Genomic DNA, 20,872 nt, shown 5'->3' on the forward strand with positions numbered 1-20,872 from the left:
AAGAATATGTTTAATAAAAAATAATTAAACTTCCATTTGCTCTATAGAACATCATAGAAAGTAATTCAATAAATTACAAATGACTTTTTAAGACGCTTGTTCAACTACAGAAAGCAAATTCAGACTACACAGAACACAACTGGCAAATATTGCAAATGTCCAAAAGAAAAAACAGGACTAAGACTTGGATAATGAAGCCTGAAACAAGGGATAGAAATACAAGGCAATAACAGCTAAAGTTCTTTTAGTCACTACCAACATACACTTCTTCACCATCTTGGATATCTTTTGTACTGAAATGTCAGTATTAATGAAATTTTTGATGAAGTCTCCTTACAACCCTTGACTGTCTGCAGCCACACTTGCATATTGTTTAGCTGAAAGAATTACATATCTCTCATCTTCCATCGGGTAAGGATTAAAAACAAACCTTTACTTCCTATTCAGATCTGAATCAGCTGTACATTATTTGAAACTGTAAAATTGCCTTTCATTACAGAGAAAAGATCACTAGAATGGTAAGCAAATTCACTTGACCATAATTAGGAAAATACTTTATTTCATAAATTTATTAAAAATTATGCTTAGGATTTATTTTAGGGGAGGTGTGTAGGGGGATGGTGCAAAGTGATGATATTGTTGAAATACTCAATTGACTATGTCAACAACTGTGTTTGGAAAACTTTGGCTATATCATGGATACATACAAGATAAACAAAAGTGCTATATTACAAAGGGCAAAATATTAAATATGTAATACATCCTTTCATGATGAAGAATTGCTACCCCTTTTTGTTGTGGCATGTTTTACTATTGCTAAGACACTGTCTGAAGGGCCAACAAATCAATACTATCTGGGGGGGGGGGGGAATACAGTAACCAGCACAATCCAAATGTTATTTGTATAATTGTGTAATTACATGTAATACTGCTTTCTAGTCAAAGGGTTAATTATTTTGCATGTATAAATTTCATTTTTTATTTGTAAAGATCTTGGTAAAAAACACAGTCTTGTGTAATGTACGAGCAAGCAACAGGAACATACCAAAATACAGATTTTGTTAATTATTCCCTTTTGAAAAGGTTTGTCATTGACTATCACTGGTACTTTTTTCCCAATCCCTCAACGGTTGCCTATTCTTGGACCACAAGTGAGATAGCGCAAACACACACTTAACGTCAGTCAGGTTCACCACATGGGTGTGAATCTGCGATTCTACCATGTCAGAGTAATAGCAGCTTCAGCAGAACAAGGAATCATATCACACATCAATTAGACTGATTTTATACAATAAGGGTTTGAAGGATTTGTATTTAAACAGATGCTTTTTAAGCAAAGTTACTACCATGGTTTCAAGGAACCTATTTCTCTCATCATTGTTGAAAGTGCTTCTTCATTATTGGGCAACTCAGCATTATTATAATGAACTAATGATACCCTCAAACTTGATTTTGGGTAATATTTTTCTACATTGATTCAAACCTGCAGACAAATAAGAGAGTTTAACAATGTTTACATTTCCCCTTACCATTATTAACTGGTAACTACAGGAGGTTACATGACAAACAAAACACAGAGAATTCATGACAAACAAAGGAAACAAACCATTCTCACAAGGATCTTATCCTTATACATGAAGTATGCAGTGTTGAAAGTGGCACTTTTATGACAATTATTTCAACTTGTGGACACAGCTCCTCAACAACATGAATGCTGTAGAAGAAGAGCAAGATTTCAAAATTAAATAGGTATCCATGGTGTAAAGGATAGGAAAGGGATTTTCTGTGCATGTCAAAATTTCCCTTTACCATTACTATAAGAACACAACTAGTAATGGCAATTTCCCTTGCCAAATTAATGTACACAGGATGCCTTTAAAAAGCAAAGCAGAATATGAAAACAAGTAGAGAAACCAATGTAAACTTCCTAAACTAACTCAGCTGAGGTAACAAGGAGCCAATTTAATTGGCTGACTGGGAAACTTCTTTTTAAACACAGTTGTACCTGAATTGGAAACATCAGCAGTGCATCACAACACTAGAGCATTTTCATGTAATTAAAGCAATGGATGGTGATGTAGATTCTACAGCTTTCATGACATTCATTAGCTGCCCAAATTATTGCTGAGTTTTGATCTGTAAATTATACGTGTCAAGGAGGCTGTAAAACTATATTCAAATTAAATCAATAATGCACATAAAGATTTCTGTGTTCACTGCAAATATATTAAATATACAGCTCTTACTGAGCATTTTTTTAAAAATTAACCCTCCCCCCAAAACACAAAATTATAATGCCTTCTGCTGTAATTCTTTTTACACAATTGTGTATTTGATAGTACATACAAGTTCAGAAACTTATGAACTTCAGGAAATAATATTACATGCAAAACGTCTTTGTAAGCAGTTTGCACTTCTAAACAAATACTGAAATGTTCCATCAGTAAATTATTGATGCACTCACTCAACACTGGGTTATTTACAACAAAATAATTAAAGAATAAATTCAAAATCAGTTTATAATTTAAGTGCAGTGTCTGGGGTCAGTCTTCATCACTAGAATCTGAATCCTCAGACGAGGATGACGTACTGTCTGATCCAGAAGAAGCGTCAGCTTTCTCTGAACCCTCATCTGTGCTGTTTTCATTGCGAGAGTTAGGATGTGTTCCCCTTTTGTCATCTTGATCTTGAAGCCTAGAATTTTCTCTCTTTTCTTCTGTAAGCTTAGCTAAGCCTGTGCCATTGTTTTCATTGTTCTGTACATCAAAAATATTAGATTGGGACAAAGCTGGGATATGGAGATTAAGGCCTGGAGTGAGAAGCATCCCTGGATAAAGTATATTGGACAACAGTAAGGGGTTAAGAGCCAAGGGGCTGGCAGCGGCAGCAGCAGAGGATGTGGAAGGAGAGCCTGATGTAGAGTTTTCGCCACCATTGTGTGCATTTTGGCTGTCTGTCCTCTCTTTCTTTCCATCATGTTCTCTGGAGTCATTTCCCTTTTTCTCCTCAGATATAGATTCTGAGGACTTTGTTAGAAGTCCTCCCATTCCAAGCAAATTTGGTAAGCCAGCCATACCTGAAAGCAGCATGGGAAACACAGCAGCCATGTTTTTAGCCTCTCCAGCAGTATTCAGGCCAGCAGGCATTCCCATTAGACCAGCTGTCACTTGTAGTGACTGAAAGTTTTGCAGGTTTTGCTGTAAGGCCTGAAGAGTAGGTAGATCCACTCCTGGGAGCAACCCATTGGTTAGCAGAGGACTGACTTGTACATTTGCTGCTGTTGCTGCAGCAGCAGCTGCTGTTGCCTTGGCAATCTCACTTTTAGGCCTCCTCCCTCTTCTGCTTACTTCTTCTCGCACAACAGGCCCTGTGAGAATTCGGTCAAACATGCTTTCAGGAAGAAATCCCTAGGGTACAGACAGAACAAATAAAGAAACCTGTGTTAATTTCACCATACATTGCAGTGACATCATTAAAAATACAGTACTTCGGGGGGGGGGGAGGAGTAAATACTTCACTTAACCTCAAATATACCAAACTACCAGTAACGTGCAAGAGCCAGGACAGCCTAGCAGGTTATGAAAGTGAGCTGGGAGCCAAGAAATTCCTGTTTCAAATCTTAGCCACAAACTCATTCACCTACAAGAGTTTCTATTCATTCTACGAGGGTCGCCCAGAAAGTAATGCACCACATTTTTTTTCTCAGCCTACAGTAATGGTACGAATGCGAAACTTTAGATATACATTATTTGAATTTTCAGAACTGCGCACACAAATTTTTGGTTTCTTCAGACAGATAGCGTAGCTGCAGCAGTGTTTTGAAATGGTGTATGTAACTGATGTACGTTACAAGCAGCGTGTCGTCATTGAATTTCTCACTGCGGAGAAAGAAACTGTTGGGAACATTCACAAACGTTTGTGTACAGTTTATGGAGAATCTGCAGTCGACAGAAGTACGGTTAGTCGCTGGGCACAGAGGGTGAGGCCATTAGAAGGCGGTTTGGCAGAGCTCCAAGATTTGCAGCGTTCGGGGCGGCCATCCACGGCTGTCACACCTGACAAGACGCAGCTTGCTGATGTGCTCATTCGCGAGGACCGACGCATAACGACTAGGCAGTTGGCGCTGAAGCTGTCAATCAGCGAAGGAAGTGTGGATGCAATAATCCGTGCTCTTGATTACTCAAAACTGTGTGCACGATGGGTTCCGCGCTGTCTTACCACAAATCTCTCAGAAAAAACATTTCTTCTGAGTTGCTGAAACGTTTTGAAGATGAGGGGGAAGCGTTCTTGTCCAGGATTGTGACAGGTGATGAAACCTGGGTTCACCATTTTGAGCCCAAAACAAAACGAGTCGATGGAATGGCGTCATCCTCAATCTCCAAAGAAGAAAAAATTCAAAGCAACTGCTTCCGCCGGTAAGGTCATTATCACTGTGTTTTGGGACTGTGAGGGCGTCATACTCATTGATGTGATGCCAAGAGGCAGCACCATTAATTCTGAAGCTTATGTGAAGACATTAACCAAACTCAAGAAGCGCTTCCAGCGACTTCGGCACCATAACAACCCAGGTGAATGTTTGATTCAACATGATAACGCTCGGCCTCACAGAAGTTTGCGGACTTCGAACACATCACTAAACAGGGTTGGACTGTGTTAGCCCATCCACCCTACAGCCCTGACCTAGCTCCCTCAGACTTCCACTTGTTTGGGCCATTAAAGGATGCCATTCGTGGAAGACATTTTGAGGAAGACATTTTGAGAAATGGCTTTGTGACCAGAACAAGGAGTGGTACCGACAGGGCATACATGCCTTTGTGTCTCGCTGGAGGAAGGCCATAGAACTAGACGGAGATTACGTGGAAAAATAGGGAGTATAGAAGAAACATTCTTTCTTGTGTGTAAGTTTCATTGTGTTCAATAAATAATCGTTGAAGAAAAAAAATGTGGTGCATTACTTTCTGGGCGACCCTCGTACTCTCAACCCTCACCCCAACCTAACTTCCATAAGCAGTATGGTGCAAATACAGGCTCACTTTACTAGGTTATTGTAAGGATTACTGAGATGATAAATGTGTATATTTGAAACAACTAAAGTGACTAAATGCAAATCACTATAATTTCAAGTCATTTACAAAAGCTACCTTTTACAGTTTTAGAATCTTTAGGGACAAGCTTGACCCTCAAAAGATAGCTTAGGCATTAAATTTTTCGTGCAAGTATGCAAATATGGCCCTCAAAATACATAGATTTTCATAGCAGTCTTCCCTTTATTGCAAAATTGAGTTTGACCCCCCCTACCACCACAGGTACTCACAGATTGTTTCACAACATCTGCCCATTCAGGAGCTACTCCATATTCAGAGTTCTCTTTCAAGAATCTGCACAAGTCTTTCAATGGTGGAGCAAAAGCACCCCCAACCTAAAATATGAAAGGTTACAAATATATTTAGTTAAAATCCTTCTCAGTTTATTTTGTAGTTTTGTGATGCAGCACTCCATTTACATCCATGTCTTAACAAATATGGTAACAGTTTGTTTCAATTTGCAGTGAAGCAGTTGTGGTGGCAAACCAGGGAATACAGCTAGGCCTCTATTTAAGATGCCCAATGTGGAAGATTATAAAATCTCTTGCCAAAGCAAATGCCCAAGATAGCTTACAAAATACACACACACCACCACCACCACAACTTTCTCAGTGCTTGAGTCCATGGGAGCTGCTGTTATAGGTACCCTCTGGCCTGGGAACCTCTTCTTTCCTCCCTCAGGGAAAACAGACCCTCAGGGAAAGCAGGTAGGGAGGTTATAGTTACCTTTCTAGCATTCCTTCTGTTGATCAGCTGAACACGTTCTTCCCCAGTAAGGCTATTAATGTCCAATTTATTAGGATTGCGACAACGGTGCCTTTTTTGTTTGGGTCTCCCCTCATGAAGCTGCATTTTCTGTTGTAGAAGAATTTCAAAAATCAACTGACATAGCATATTAAGCTGATTACAAAATGACTTTTTATGTTTCCAAGGACTGCAACTCTACACACACTTGGTCTATACTACCTTATACCACATAGTTTGGCCCTGTGCCAATTCTACACAATCAGGACTGGGGTCATGGCATAGAGAAAGGGACTTTACCCCCCCTCCACTCTCTGACCCAAATTCCTTGCACAAAAGTTATTTTCCCTGGAAGTTCCCAATGCTGCACCCAGAGCACTGTAGCTGGCAGGGGGTGGGGAGAGATGCATGGGAAAAAAGTTAAAGCTCCCTTCTCCCATGGTTACTACCCCAACTTGAAAAATGAAGCATGCATAACATGGAGTTTGGTGCTCAGTCTGTACATACTTTGTAAACTTGCTGAAGAACACACAACTACACAATACTTTGTGCTAAATCCCACAACACAGTGGTTCCCAAAGTCCTACTTGGATATTAGGAACCCTGTAAGTCTTTGTGGTGGGGTGGGAGCAATGCCATCACCACTATCGCACCACTGCCAGGCAGGGGAAGGTTTTTTTAAAACTTATCAGAGGGTCTCTATGGCTCTCTGGAGGGTCTGGGGAGCCTATGACCCCCTCTGCTGCCCTCATCAAAACTTGGAAATGTTGTAAAAAGAAAAAGACGCCACTTCCTGTTTCGAGATGAAAATTGGAGGTGGGTATTTTTCCCCCGTTTTACCATTTCCAAACTGCTGCAGAGAGGGTCACAGGCTCCCCAGACCCTTCAGAGAGCCATAGTGACTCCCTGGTAAGTTAAAAAAAACTCTTCCCTGCCCGGTAGCAACGCAATCATGTTGCTGCCAATTTCTGGGTCATTCTCCTTAAAGAAGAATGTTTCCAGTTTCCCTGGTGGGTCATGACCCACCAGTTTGGGAACCACTGTCATAACATATTGGAGTCTCAAACCATGCTAAGATGATCAACCAATGTGTGTATGTCTGTGCAGGTATGTTTGCTCAAAAGTGCAATCCTATATTCAAGCCTTATACAAGTGCAATCATATGTAAACATATCCTCAAACTATTTCTCCTGTTCTCATAACCCAATCAAGCTGCTTATACCTTGCAGATTCAGAGAGGGAGAAGGATTATTATAATTTAAAAAATACAAATCACGCAGTTTGCTTTCTGCATTCAAATATTACAGCAAAGGCAGAATGAAATTCGCTACTGTAACACAACAGAATACTCACAGGAATAAAAGCTCCTAAATCTTCAACATAGCCAGGATGCTCAGTAAGCCATTTCTCCAAATCTTTTCTTTTGGGGGCATCATCACCTGCAAGTCTTGTTCCATCTTTCAAGTTAATAACTGGAACTGGATTTTCTGCATCAGAGAGGCCTTGGGACTGTGCATATGGAAGTATTGGGCTTATGCCTGGAGCAAACTGGGGAGTATTAATGCCCTGATAAACCTGTAGAAACAAATGTGCTATGAGAAATTCCTCAAATAGAAGGGAATGTTTAGGGAAAGCAAAAATCACAATTGTACCTGCACATGTAAAGTTTAAAATTTGTCTTGCTAAAATATATGTATGAACCCAATAAAAAAGGATGTCAGTAACAGGTGCATCAATATTTTTTGCAGGGTAAATGCCATAACAATACCAATATTGGTTGGTCTGTGGAACTCCTTGCCACAGGATGTGGTGATGGCGTCTAGCCTGGACGCCTTTAAAAGGGGATTGGACACGTTTCTGGAGGAAAAATCCATTACGGGGTACAAGCCATGATGTGTATGCGCAACCTCCTGATTTTAGAAATGGGTTATGTCAGAATGCCAGATGCAAGGGAGGGCACCAGGATGAGGTCTCTTGTTATCTGGTGTGCTCCCTGGGGCATTTGGTGGGCCGCTGTGAGATACAGGAAGCTGGACTAGATGGGCCTATGGCCTGATCCAGTGGGGCTGTTCTTATGTTCTTATGAGAAATAAACGTTTCTTGAAACAGAAAGAAACTATTCTTGAAACAGGAAAGTTAGCTCTTTCTGCCAATAGTAATAAATCCCTTAAAATTTAATACATGAGTCCCCTCATATTCATAGGAGATTTGTTTCAGGGCCCCTTGTGGATATGGAAACTGCAGATGTAGGAGAATCCTGTCTCCACCACCACCCTACAGACCTCTATGCGCATTAACATTCAGTGATTTTCAACCTTTTTCTTCTCATAGCACACTGACAAGGCACTAAAACAGTCAAGGCACACCATCAGGTTTTTGACAACTGACAAGGCACACCATGCTGCTAGTGGGGGGCTCACATCTCCCATTGGCCCTACTAATAAATGACCTTCCCCCAAATTCCTGTGGCACACCTGTGGACCACTCACGGCACACCAGTGTGCCATGGCACAGTGGTTGAAAATGGTTGGGTAGATACTTACTGCCTTCAAGCCTGAAAGCTTGAAGAGATTAGATCAAAGTTAACACAAAGCAGTTAACTTCCTGTTAACATTCAGGAAGGAGGTCCTCAGATCCACAAACTGAATCTGTGGATACCGGATCTGTGGGGATGCCTGTACATTCACATCAGAACAACATTATATACGCATATTTCGTGAATGAGTTCATGTTTACTTACATGATTAACTGCTTTATTTCTGTTTAAAAAGAAGATATCAACTCCTTCGACATTCTTTCGCCTTCCTCTTCTCTTTTTCACAACAGGTTGGTCATCAACTATTAGTCCATTTGCACTAGCTACCAACTGACTGGAAATTCCTAATCAAATCAACAGTTCAATATGTTAACGACTGAGATTTTTTTCCTAGTTAACTTGTTCAGTTGAAATAGCAATTAAGGATTCTTAAAGTAAAACCAGATTTCTAGGGGAAAAAAATTCTAACAGAACCATCATTATTTGGCATGCATTTCAATATGAAAGCCCTTGGCTTCAATAGGCTCTACGCATGTCTTTTCTGCACAATTACAACATACTACTGTGGAACAACAAATCCTTCGACATATGGGTAGCTTCAGCCTGGTATCTCAAGGGAAAAAGTTCAATCCCCTTTTCACTGTTGCCATTGCTTTGCACATCTCTCTCTCCCCTTTAAAAAAGCTTAGTCTTGCAAAGCTATTACATGCTTATTTCAGTTATTTTCTAGAAGAACACTGGTAGAAGGTCCTTTTTCATCAAGCCATCCACATCCTGCTTTGTTTTGTCTGCCATGCTGTTTCCCTACACTTGGATATTTTTATTTCAAATGCCCAGGGTACTCTGGCTTACCTGACCCTGCTGAAGAAGAAGAACTGCAGGTGGCCCCAACTTATGGTGGCAGCAACGGCTCTGCAGGGGTGGGGCAGGTAACAGCCCCCAGACAGCTGTAAGCCTGTGGAGTAGCTGCAGAGGGGTTCCCCAGGCTTGCTGGATGAGCTGCTGCAAGGCAGCTTAGGTTTGCCCAGAGCTGCCCTAGGCCGAGCACTGGTGAGCCGTGACAGAGCAGCACACAGTCTGCTGATGAAGACCTTGGCCAAGCGCAGGCCCCAGCTCCGCCCCTCTGGATGCCCCTCTGGAAGGGGTGGGGTTGGGGCACACTTGTCCAGGTTGCTGTTGACAGCCGCCTGAGTGTGGCATAGCTGTCACAGGCACAATCCCCCACCTCTCTGGCTGCAGGCAGGTCGTCTGGGCTGGGGAGAGTCAGGCAGACAACATGCCAGCGGGGGATGTTTCCGGCAGATACCTCGGAGACCTGGGATCCACCACCCTGGAGGTTGGCCTACCAAGGCAGTATCCGCCATGGGTCCCTGACTTAGGCAGTCAGACCCTGCTGTGGTCAGCTGCAGGGACGGCAAGCAGCAGGACTGGATCTGGACGTGGTGAAGGAAAGTGGTGGGGGGGAGCAAGGCCCCTAGACAGGCTTCATAACCCAACTAGGGCCTGAGGAGGCCAGCTTCCTGCATATAAGGCCCAACCTGGTCAAGGACAATAGTTAGTGCTGGCAACGCTGTTGGCTGCAAAGGAGGGCACCAGGATGCAGGTCTCTTGTTATCTGGTGTGCTCCCTGGGGCATTTGGTGGGCCACTGTGAGATACAGGAAGCTGGACTAGATAGGCCTATGGCCTGATCCAGCGGGGCTGTTCTTATGTTCTTATGGTGTGGAAGCCAGCTAGCCTGTGAGCCAGGAACAAGATACAGGAAAGGAGGACCAGGGCAACACAACCCCCTTTACCTGCAACCTTATGGAGCCTTTGGGCTGGGTTTGTAGTGCCGGGGCCGAACCCAGCGGCACCCTGCCACTACCCATCATAAACCTGTCAGAACTCAGTGACTCCGTGGCAAAAGAGTTGCCCCTGGGACACTACACCAAACAACTATTAGAGCATTAAACTAAAAATGATCAGAATATTAAACAAAATACTTAAATACACTTCTATCTTTGTCTCAGACACTTTACTGACTTACATAAAATGACAAAAAAGTGTTGTACTTATAGGCCTATTGCTCACTGAGTTGTGTCTGGATTATTCCTTCAGCTAGCACTCGCAAGATTATCCTCCATACCACACCCCCCACTACCCAAAAAACACCCTACAAAGAAATGTAAATGTCATGAAATGTTCTCCTTGAGCTGCCATTTTTTGTCTGTGTGCTCAAGGCATTTCTATGGAACATTTCATCATATAAAGCTCCATTTGCAGTCTGAAGTGATACAGTGGGATAAAACTTGACAACCTTAGTGAGAATTAGGTCACAGATAAACTAACAGACAAACTGCAATGGCAAACTCAAAAGTTGTAAACACATGATTATTGATGTAATAAGCCTTTTATCACTAAACAGATGCTATCAAAGCCCTACAGCACTAACCTGACTCTGGCAAAGACTTTGGAAAATTAACAAGGCTAGTCTCTGAAGCATTCTGGAGTTCATGTAGCCTGGCAAGATATTGCTGCTGTCCTAATGTGCCATCTTCATTTTCAATTGGCCTTTTCTGAGAAAATCCCTGCTTCTGAAAAATTAATTTCAAACCACCTTCCTGTTAAACAAACGTGAGGGTTAGCAGATTTCTTTGGGAAGGACAAATTAAATTTCATAATTTGGTTTTTCGTGTGCAATTTCTTTCCTGGAAGAAATGACTTCCCACCCCCAAATGCTAATAACTGCATCTAGCCAATTTCAGTTACAATTATATATTAATACTTCTATAAATACTTAAGAAAAAGTTTGCATTCATTAGTATCTATTACTATCAAACTTCGGTTTACAAGGCTAAGGCATTCTGAAAATAAGGAAGAAATACTGAAATAAAGGGTATTTAAAATAACAGCCATTTAAAAAGTTCCTATTTTCAAGCATTCAGGACTAATATAAGAAAGAATTGCCATATACCTGGAAATTAACTACAACACTATAAATGGCACAAGGAAGGCCTTCTGAGAAAGCATCTCACCAGCAAAGTTTCAAAAGACCAAGAAAAGGAATTAATTTGTTGGTGGTCCTGAAAAACGAGCATTTAAAAAAAAAAATGAAATGCCTGAAAGGAATGGCTCAAAAAATACCCACAAATGTGTGTGCGAAAGTAGTAAGGTTTGAGAGCAGGCAGCCACTTGTAGGAAAAGCATGCCGCACACCGCAATCGCAATCAGGTCCTAGGGCAATAAAAATAAACATACGTCATTGATTTTCACTGTAAACTCCTTTTCCCGTACATGCTTCTTCACCTTTGACATCTGTGGTGACTGATCATTTTCTTCTTTAACATCTGCACTTGGGGGAGTTGGTACACTAGGCTCACTGCAGTCTGCTGCAACACCTGGGCTGTCTAGAAGCTTGGTGGTATAGAAGGAAGCCACAGTATTGCTGTCATAACTTCTCCTTGCTGAAGGCCATCTACCTTTCAAGACTGTTTGACAAATACTATCCAGGCGGTTAATCATAACACGATCCTAGAAGAAACAGAATGCAGTTTAGAAACATTGTACTGTCTTGCCACTGAACAATTTTCAAAAAGTCACAAAAGTCAGTAAATAAGAAAATATATTCTGGTAAAACTTAATCAGGATAAATTATCACACGGCAACTATTTCCCTGTAACCATAATCATAGCACTATGATCCCTTTTACCTTCATAGAATAGAAATACTACTTGTTTTTGCCATCTTGACTAATGTCTTAATGTAGGAATCATGTCCTTAAAAATGAACTTTTAAATTCCCTTTTCTGCCAAGAGGAAAAATAAGACACAGTTTCATCACATCCAGCTACGGCAAAGGGTTTTCGTTACTTGAGAGAAAGCTCTGAAAAGGCCCATAGTCTTGGAAGCACCTTTTCAGGTCAGGCATATGTTCACAGTTAATGTTACAATAAGCAAAATTACGTTTCCTTTCTTTTTCCATCTAGACCTAGGTGCTGCAGCTACTGGAGTCAGATGACTGTTTTCTTATTTTAACATAGCAGGTCTAATGGGAAGAGCATAGTAGGCATTTTTAAAGATAAACGGAAGAACGGCATCTTACCAGAACATTACCAGAACAGCATCTTCAAGTGATGTGACTGATTCTTTTCAGTCAGAACAGTAAACCAAAGATAACCTGCCTAATCCCACTCAGATTTAAGAGTATGCAGAAACCATATTAATAAATTAAGGACACAATCCTATCCTGCGCTGGAACAGCCAAGCCAAGAGGCTTGCACTGTATCCAGCGTGGGATAGGGGCCCAAAGTGGCTCAACCAGAGGTAAGGGGAAACTTTTCCCCTTATAACTGGGTAAGGCACCCTTGGCCCCAATGGGTCTCCTCGGACTTGCGCCATCTCCAGAGGTGGCACAAGTTTGAGGAAAGCGGAGCAGCTTGAAGCAGCTCCAAACTCCCCTGGAATGGGGGGAATCCCAGCCCTGCCTCCTGCTCCCCACCCACCCGCCCCAGAGCCTCCCACTGCCCACCCTTTCCCCGTCCTGGAATGTCTCCGTCCCATCTCCTCCCCTCCCACCTCAGAGTCTTGTGCTGGCCAAACTCAGCCAACACAAGACTAGAGCCTCCATCGGCGCAGAGGCTTATTCCAGCCTCCGCAGGCCGGTGCGCCTCTGCTCGTTGGCCTAGCTGACTCCCAAGGAGGCACAAGGGACTTGTGCCAGCCCAAGTGCAGTTCAGGATTGCGCTGTAAGTTTCTTTACAAGATTACTGATCTAGATCTGCAAGTATGACACTACGAACTTACCTTAGGCCAGTAGGAAGCAGCCAACATATATCCACCTTGGAAGAGACAGTTAGAGTTTGGTGTTCCATTATTCATTTGAAAACTGTCTTGGGTTTCATCCTGCATAGTGCTTATGGAAGCTACACTTTCTTCATCATATGCTTTCAAATGAGGAGTTCCTTCTACTGAAAGAAATAGATTTAGGTAATTAAAGCTTAAAACATATGGTATTGTTATACCCTATTGCTGCAATATAGTGGTTTAACAAACACAAATCAGAGACGTTTGGGATTGTTCAAACGACAAAAACTGCACTATAACCACCCTTTAGAATGAAATCCCCAAGACTTTTTTAATTCTTTTTTTTTCCTTCCTGAGCACAAGCTAAGAATAAAGTTAAATTTAAATTACGTAATCAGGTTATAGGATTACAGAGGCAAAAACAAAACTGTGAGATCTCAGTCAGAAACCTGTAGTACTGTACAAATGAGAAATCATCAAGAATAAAATAATGTACTACAGTGGGCCTTCCATATTTGCTGGTTTGGTACCTGTGGATTTGACCCAATGCGGGTGCTGACCTGCACTGGAAGGCCTCACATATCTCCTGGATGTGACCAGAAATCCCTTTTGGTTACATCTAGAAGGTTTTCTGAGGCTGTGCAAGGTTTCCATGGAGCTCAGAAAGCCTGCCAAAGCCTTCTAAAAGGCACCTCCAGTTTTTTGGGCCCTATGGATTTGATTATCCACAGAAATCTGTATCCACGAAGATCTGGGAATGAATACCCCACAGATACTGAAGGCCCACGGTATTATAATCATCCGAAACATTCTAGTTCTTAGCTTTCTTAGCCTAGAAAACTTTTTCAATAGAAGTTACAGGAGCTCTCAATCAACCACACTGCCATCATGGTTTAGATCAAGGGTTCCCAAACAGTGAGTCCGGGACCCACCAGTGGGTCGGGACCCAATTTTTGTTGGATCATGAAACTGACAAGGCAGATTAGCCTATGTGTATCAACAGTTAAACAAGCTGCTACTCAGGGTGAACACTGCTGCCCAATCACAAATATAGTCACACACCTTTTATAAATCAGGCACCAGCCTCCAGGGCCTTTAAAAAGTTTGGGAACCACTGATCTAGATTGTATACAAACATATCACTAATGAATCACTCTGACAACAAGGAAGTTCAACTGAGCATGTAACACAAGAGTGGTGAGATGTAAACCGCTCTCAAGAGAATATACTTTTTCCTCTCAAGGAACCTTAACAACTGTAAAGTACTCTAACTGTAATTCCAACACAACCCTCAAGGGCAATTTCATGAAAACAGCCAAGGTCCAAAATTGCTGTGGAATGAATGATGACTGCCAGATCTTTCTCAGAAAGTGTCACAACTAGACTGGGAACAGTGAACAATAATTCTAGCCAATGACAATTCAAGAAGCATGTAGAAATGAGCCCAGCATGACTCCAAAACCACAGACTTGTAATCAGAGGAGGCAGAATCATTCTAAGTCAAAGTACAGTCAGATCTCTTTATCTGCAAATCTGCTTTCTGTGAGGAGCAGAATTGCTACCTTCTCTTGTCTGCGCCTCTGTTCTCACTATGCAGAGACCTTCCAGAAGCTTCAGGGACCTCAGAATGGTTGCCTGTGACCAGTGTGAACCCCTTTAAAATGGCTGGTTTCTTAAAGGGGTCTGGACTGGTTGTAGGTGCCATGCTGAAGGTTCCTGCAGCCTCTGGAAGGTCTCTGCGGCATTCAGAGATATTTTGGCACTTAAGAACCTAAGAACAGCCCCACTGGATCAGGCCATAGGCCCATCTAGTCCAGCTTCCTGTATCTCACAGCAGCAAACCAAATGCCCCAGGGAGCACACCAGATAACAAGAGTCCTGCATCCTGGTGCCCTCCCCTTGCATCTGGCATTCTGACATAAACCATTTCTAAAATCAGGAGGTTGCACATACACATCATGGCTTGTAACCCGTAATAGATTTTTCCTCCAGAAACGTGTCCAATCCCCTTTTAAAGGTGTCCAGGCCAGATGCCGTCACCACATCCTGTGGCAAGGAGTTCCACAGACCAAACATACTCCAAGAAAAGAAATATTTTCTTTTGTCTGTCCTAACTCTCCCAACAGTCAATTTTAGTGGATATCCCCTGTTTCTGGTGTTATGTCAGAGTGTAAAGAGCATCTCTCTATCCTTCCCATGCATAATTTTGTATGTCTCAATCATGTCCACCCTCAGGTGTCTCTTTCTAAAGAGGCCCAAATGCCATAGCCTTTCCTCATACGGAAGGTGCACCAGCCCAGTAATCATCTTAGTCATTCTCTTTTGCACCTTTTTCATTTCCACTATATCCTTTTTGAGATGTGGTGACCAGAACTGGACACAATGCTCCAGGTGTGGCCTTACCATCGATTTGTACAATGGCATTATATTATTAGCCGTTTTGTTCTCTGTTGCATTTTGCAAGCTTCCTGAGAATCTCTGCTGGATTCTTCTGATAGTAGCCCTTCCCTCCCCCAGGGTACCCCTTGTACCTTAATCCCATTGATCTCAGAGGATCAGTGGTTTGTTATCTGCGAATTTGCTATCCGCTAGCATTTCCAGGAACCTAACCCTAGGGGATAACAAGAAGTGACTGTATGTCTCCATTGTTACTGCAGGATTTCTGTGTTTTACAGAATGATAGCAATGGACAGCTCTGTTCACCTCTCTGCAACAAGACAAACAGAACTGGTTAGAATCTAGAGTCTGCTCATAAAACCATATGGGCAAACAATACACTGGCTCCCTGAGTTACAGATAGATGCATTGGTGTCTTTGCATGAGCACAGTAGCATGAACTGGCAGGAGTCTGATGCTTCAAGAGCCTGATGTTTCAAGCTCAACTTACAAACCCCTGGAACATACTTCTTGGAAGTATGTAGGGACCTACTGTATGGATTACCCACTGAACTGCTGAGAAATCAACATATATCAAAGTACTTGAAACATCTGGTGAAAAATTTCATATTATGTCTGAATTCACAGACCACGGACAAACCGGTTAGGGCCTTTTCTGAGCCTCAAGAGTAACTCATGAAAGCTACTGCACCAGAAACAAGTGTGAATTTATGAAGCTGAGAGGCTACAAAGCAGACAAGCAGCTTTAAATCATGGCAGAGGCATACCTGGGGGAGAAATGGGGGCAAATGCCCATGGCACCAGGCTTGGGGTGATGGCGCCATAACCCATTCCCCTCAGTTTTTTTTGTGCAGTCAGGAACCGCGCTGGCAGTAGTTGCAGGAGTGCAGCCACTGTCGCCGCATTTCTGTGCTGATCTGAGTGCCGCCCTGTTCTCCTCTTTCTTTAATGGGGAGGAGAGGGCAGCCTTCAGATCAGCAAGGAACTGCGATGACAGTGGCTGCACTCCTGCAGCCATGGTGTAGTTCCCAACCATGTCTGAGGGCCTCTCTCCTCTTTTCCCCTTAAAGAAAGGGGAGGAGAAAAGGGCGGCCCTTTGAACAGCTGGGTAGCCAGCGGAAGTGGCACTCGCCTCCTCCAGTTTCGAAGGAGGAGAACGTTGCTTCTAGCAGCTGCTTCCAGTGGGCTAGAAGAGGTGCCTGCCAGAAGTGGTGCTCATCTCCTAAGCACCACTTCTAGTGATATGAAAAAGCTCCAATGAAGCCTTTCAAGCTGCTAGCAGTGATGTCAAATGCTCCATTGGACCTTGGCCACCTCCTTCCTCCTCCCTTTTTTTAAAAATGGAAAAGGAGGAGGAGGAGGAGCAATTGTAGTGACACAATGACATCACTGCAATTACTTCCAGGTCAGGGGGGAGTGGCAGATGCGGGGTAGCCCTGGCGGGAAAAGTTCCAGGAGTGCCACTGAACCACAGTTGTCTGAAAGCTCAAATTACAATGTGGGTTCTTAAGTATGGATAGTACAAGCCATAGTTTCATGGTATGTCTGAACACACCCACTGTCTCTAATAGTAGTTTTCATAATTCACTCAACCACATGTCCTTATTTCATGGTTTCAGTCAATACAACCTACAGCATTATACAGGTTGTACCTCATTATCCACTGGGGTTCTGTTCCAGATCTCATAGTGCAGTGGTATTCAAACTGGGGTGTCGCGACGCCCCAGCCTGAGGGCCCTGGTCTCTTTCCCCTTAAGGGGCAGGGGCAGCCAGGAGGCAAGGAGGAGGCAGCGGCATGATCCCCAGGATCGTGCTGCTCAGGGGGGCTACAGGGGCTTGGGTACACTTGCCCAAGCCTCCTGCAGCCTCCCAGGGATGCGGGGAAACCTGCGCGACCTTCAAGCAGGGCTCCCCAGGTCCAGGAAAGTGACAGTGGGGCGATCGCACCTCACCTCTGCTAAACCGGAAGTGGAGTGCAATCGCTCCACTTTCCCTTCTGACGGGGCTGCAGGGACTGGGGTGCACCCTCCAGTCCCTGCAGCAGCCATCCCTGGGTGCGGGAAGCCGTGCGTGAGTGCCTGCAGGGCTCCCCAGGTAAGGGAAAGTGAGAGTGGAGAGATTGCGCTCCGCTTCTGGTTTTGCGAAGGCAGAGCGTGATCTCTCCACTCTCACTTTCCCTGACCTGGAGAGCCCTGCAGGCGCTCACGCACGACTCCCTGCACCCTGGGAAGACTGCTGCAGGAACTGGAGGGTGCACTCCAGTTCCTGCAGCCCCCTGAGCGACGCGAGCCTGGGGATCGCATTGCTGCCTTCCCCCTGCCCCTGTTGCCTCCCCCCCCGCCCCCACAAAGACTTACTGCAGGTTTCAAACTCCCTGAGAGTTTGAAAACCACAGTCATAGTGGATTAAAAAAAAAAATCAATGGATACTACATCAGTGGAAACATAGCTTTAAAGACCCACTTCCAGATATCTTTCTCCTCTTATCACCTCAGAGTGCATTGGTATATATGCTATACAGCATTCAGCCACTAGATGGTGTAAATAATGGAATCTATTGGAATGAAATTATAATTATTTAACAGTGCAAAGTAAATTTTTTTCCCTTGTTACAAGGCATTTAAAGGTGGACCCCGGTATCAGTGGTGAGTCAAATCAGTGAATGCCAAATTAGTGGATAACAACTCCCACCTGTGCATCACTTTCACAGCCCACTATTTTTATGTCAATATCAGGTAAAAAAAATGTTTTGAAGAAATGTCTTCCATCAGCCATTAGAAATATTTAAAAAAATAGTTTTTCCATTCTGATGAGCTTTTCAATGCTTAGTGATAGTTGTAAGTATTTATGTATTTACCTCTCTTCTGTGCCTCCTCTTCATCAGTGTCACTCTCTTCAGATGAAGAAGAGGAAGATGAAGATGATGAAGATGAAGAAGATGATGAGGATGAAGATGCAGAAGAACAAGATGAAGAAGATGAAGAGCTGGAGCCTGATCTCGAGCGTGAACAAGAAGAGGAAGAGGAGGACGAAGATGAAGATGACCTGGAAGAACAGGACGATCTGTCTGAATCAGAGTCTGAATCGGAGCTGGATTCTGATCCTCTCTTGCTAGCTCTCTGTTTTTTGGAAGCAGCATTAGGAGTTAGGGGCTCTGTCCTTGCTGCAACCATACGCCTGTCACTGTCTGCCTTCGCAACTGATTTGTGGTCTGTAGCATGTGATGGTGTGCCATTCTTTGGGCTCAGGGGTTCAGTCTTCACTCCTGTCCGTATATCCTCAGTAGACATAGATTCTTCTCCTGAAGAATGAGGTTCTTCTTTATGGTTTTCATTCTTAATTTTTGTATCCTCAGGAGTGCTCCCTTTAACATCCAGTAGCCTTGCCTGAGGTGTGAGAGGAGACGCAGAAAGTGCCATCTGATACTGTTGCAAAAGTGGAGTAGGAGTTCTCGAAAGTGCTACTTTGTTCTGACTGTAATTCCTTTGAGCAGTCATAAATGAAAGCTCAGGATCACGAAGGATATGATAGTCCGTCCTGCTAACCCCATGCTTTGCAGCTCCGATCAGTAAACCCCAGTCATGAGTCCCACACTCCCACCAGACTGGCAGATCTGGATTTGGTTGACAAAGTTTTAATCGTTCGACTAGCTGTGGATGGCGAACAGCTTGTTCTCGTACCTTTCTGAGAAGTTCAATGCGATACAAGGTTCGAGATGCACGCTCTTCTGTGATTGGCTGGATGAAAATGCTTGGATCCACAAGTTCTACTCAGAAAACACATACAAGACCATCAGCATCTCCCAGAACAGGAATCTAAAACTTAGCTCAGCTCAATACAAGATGTCCCAAATTTCCCCTTTAATAATTGTTCCCAATGTCTTTAAAAATACTCTTGGGAAGCAGAAATAGATTTTCAAAGGAAAATGCTGAACTTTATTACTACCATAGATAAAACATTTGTTTTGCGGCGAAAGTGCTTTAAGTAAGATTGAAAAGGGTTCAAATTCCTGCTCAACCATGAAACTCACTGAGTGATCTTGATCAGTTACTATCTCTCAGTCTAACCTAGCAGCATCCTGAGTACATAAAGTTCCCAATACTCATATTCACTTCAGTACTGAGAACATATTTTGGGTGTATATTGGAGTGCTAGTTGCTCATGCATACATACACTACATTTGGGATTTTACTGTCACATGTGCAACTGTTCCTTTCTTCCAAATTAACTGCCTTTTTCATAAAGAAAAAAACAAAATGCCACAAGTAACTCACCATCTTTTGAAGGCAGGCGGCAGACTCTTCTGCACATGGCCATAAAAGCATACAAGTACTTCTCCAAACTCTCATCTGTTTTCTTATGTAGCCTAGCCATGGCTCTAAACTTTGTCCAGTCAAACTGGCCTCTGTCAGGATCAAAGACGACACCAAAGGTGGAAACAACTCTATAGAAATCTGCTTCTTCCCTTCTTGTCCATCTAGATTGAAAACCAGAAAGAAAAAGAGCTAAAGTTAAATTACTGCTATAAGTACACTACAACGCCATAATTGACCATCTTAAAAAGAACAAGGTCCTTTTTGTGTTGTCTACAACAGCAAGTCTCAAAACAAGGTGTTTAAAAAACCTACAGACCTTTGCTGTCTTTCAATTTTGGCAGCCATTTTTGGATTTAAAGCAACTTCTTCATATGCAGTCTGCATTACATAGGCCTGAACTGGAAATGCAGGTTGAATCTGTTGGTTCTGCCTATTTTTACTAGTCCGCTGATATGCTGTTATTAGGCGACGCAAGCGTGTTGTTAAGGCAGACTGAGTTGGCCAATAAAGCTTGTCCCCTTCAATCATCTGACCATCTGTAATTAAGAAAAATCAAGAAAGCCAAAAATATTCAGTATGGTATACTCTGCAGCATACAAAATGCAGGACTGCTTTCTTCGAGAATTATAAAAGGAGCAACAGCTTAACATTATGTGACGTTACCTCCATCTGCTATTATGAGATCCCCTGGTGATGACACATCATCCTAAAACACAAATTTAAAAATTCAAGAATGAACAAGAGATATGATTCAGACATAGCACAAACCACACGCCTTGCATACACATTAAAAATAGAAGAAACTTGTTAAACGGATTAATTTCCGGCAACTTCTTTAAGGTGTTAGTCTTTCCATAGAAAGTTAAATACTATATAGTTAAATAAAAAGGGTTGCTAAGAAACCAATTCCAAGAATTACTGTGCTTCACTAAAGTAAAATGTTTAGAATCACGACCATTATGGTATGCTTATCAAATCAATAAGGTTTGCTGTAACTGTAAAGAAATGAATTA

General features: G+C 42.8%; 1 protein-coding gene across 7 annotated transcripts in view; it reads right to left on the reverse strand.

Annotated features, from left to right (window-relative positions):
* CHD9 (chromodomain helicase DNA binding protein 9) overlaps window positions 1–20,872 on the reverse strand; it is an 88,555-nt gene continuing 67,683 nt past the window's right edge. For 3 of the 7 annotated variants that reach the window (XM_066637629.1, XM_066637631.1, XM_066637636.1), the window contains 12 exons: window positions 20,523–20,565; window positions 20,176–20,395; window positions 19,818–20,020; window positions 18,401–19,309; window positions 13,148–13,311; window positions 11,604–11,876; window positions 10,798–10,966; window positions 8,569–8,708; window positions 7,182–7,403; window positions 5,811–5,939; window positions 5,315–5,419; window positions 1–3,407 (listed from right to left, as the gene is read on the reverse strand). In XM_066637629.1, coding sequence (XP_066493726.1) covers window positions 2,544–3,407; window positions 5,315–5,419; window positions 5,811–5,939; window positions 7,182–7,403; window positions 8,569–8,708; window positions 10,798–10,966; window positions 11,604–11,876; window positions 13,148–13,311; window positions 18,401–19,309; window positions 19,818–20,020; window positions 20,176–20,395; window positions 20,523–20,565 — 3,441 coding nt within the window. In that variant the 3' untranslated portion in view covers window positions 1–2,543. The remainder of the gene's footprint in view (window positions 3,408–5,314; window positions 5,420–5,810; window positions 5,940–7,181; window positions 7,404–8,568; window positions 8,709–10,797; window positions 10,967–11,603; window positions 11,877–13,147; window positions 13,312–18,400; window positions 19,310–19,817; window positions 20,021–20,175; window positions 20,396–20,522; window positions 20,566–20,872) is intronic. The other 4 variants (XM_066637634.1, XM_066637632.1, XM_066637635.1 and 1 more) reach the window with 4 other exon arrangements.

This window comes from Tiliqua scincoides, chromosome 9 (genome assembly GCF_035046505.1).
Source record: "Tiliqua scincoides isolate rTilSci1 chromosome 9, rTilSci1.hap2, whole genome shotgun sequence".
Taxonomy (NCBI): Eukaryota; Metazoa; Chordata; class Lepidosauria; order Squamata; family Scincidae; genus Tiliqua; species Tiliqua scincoides.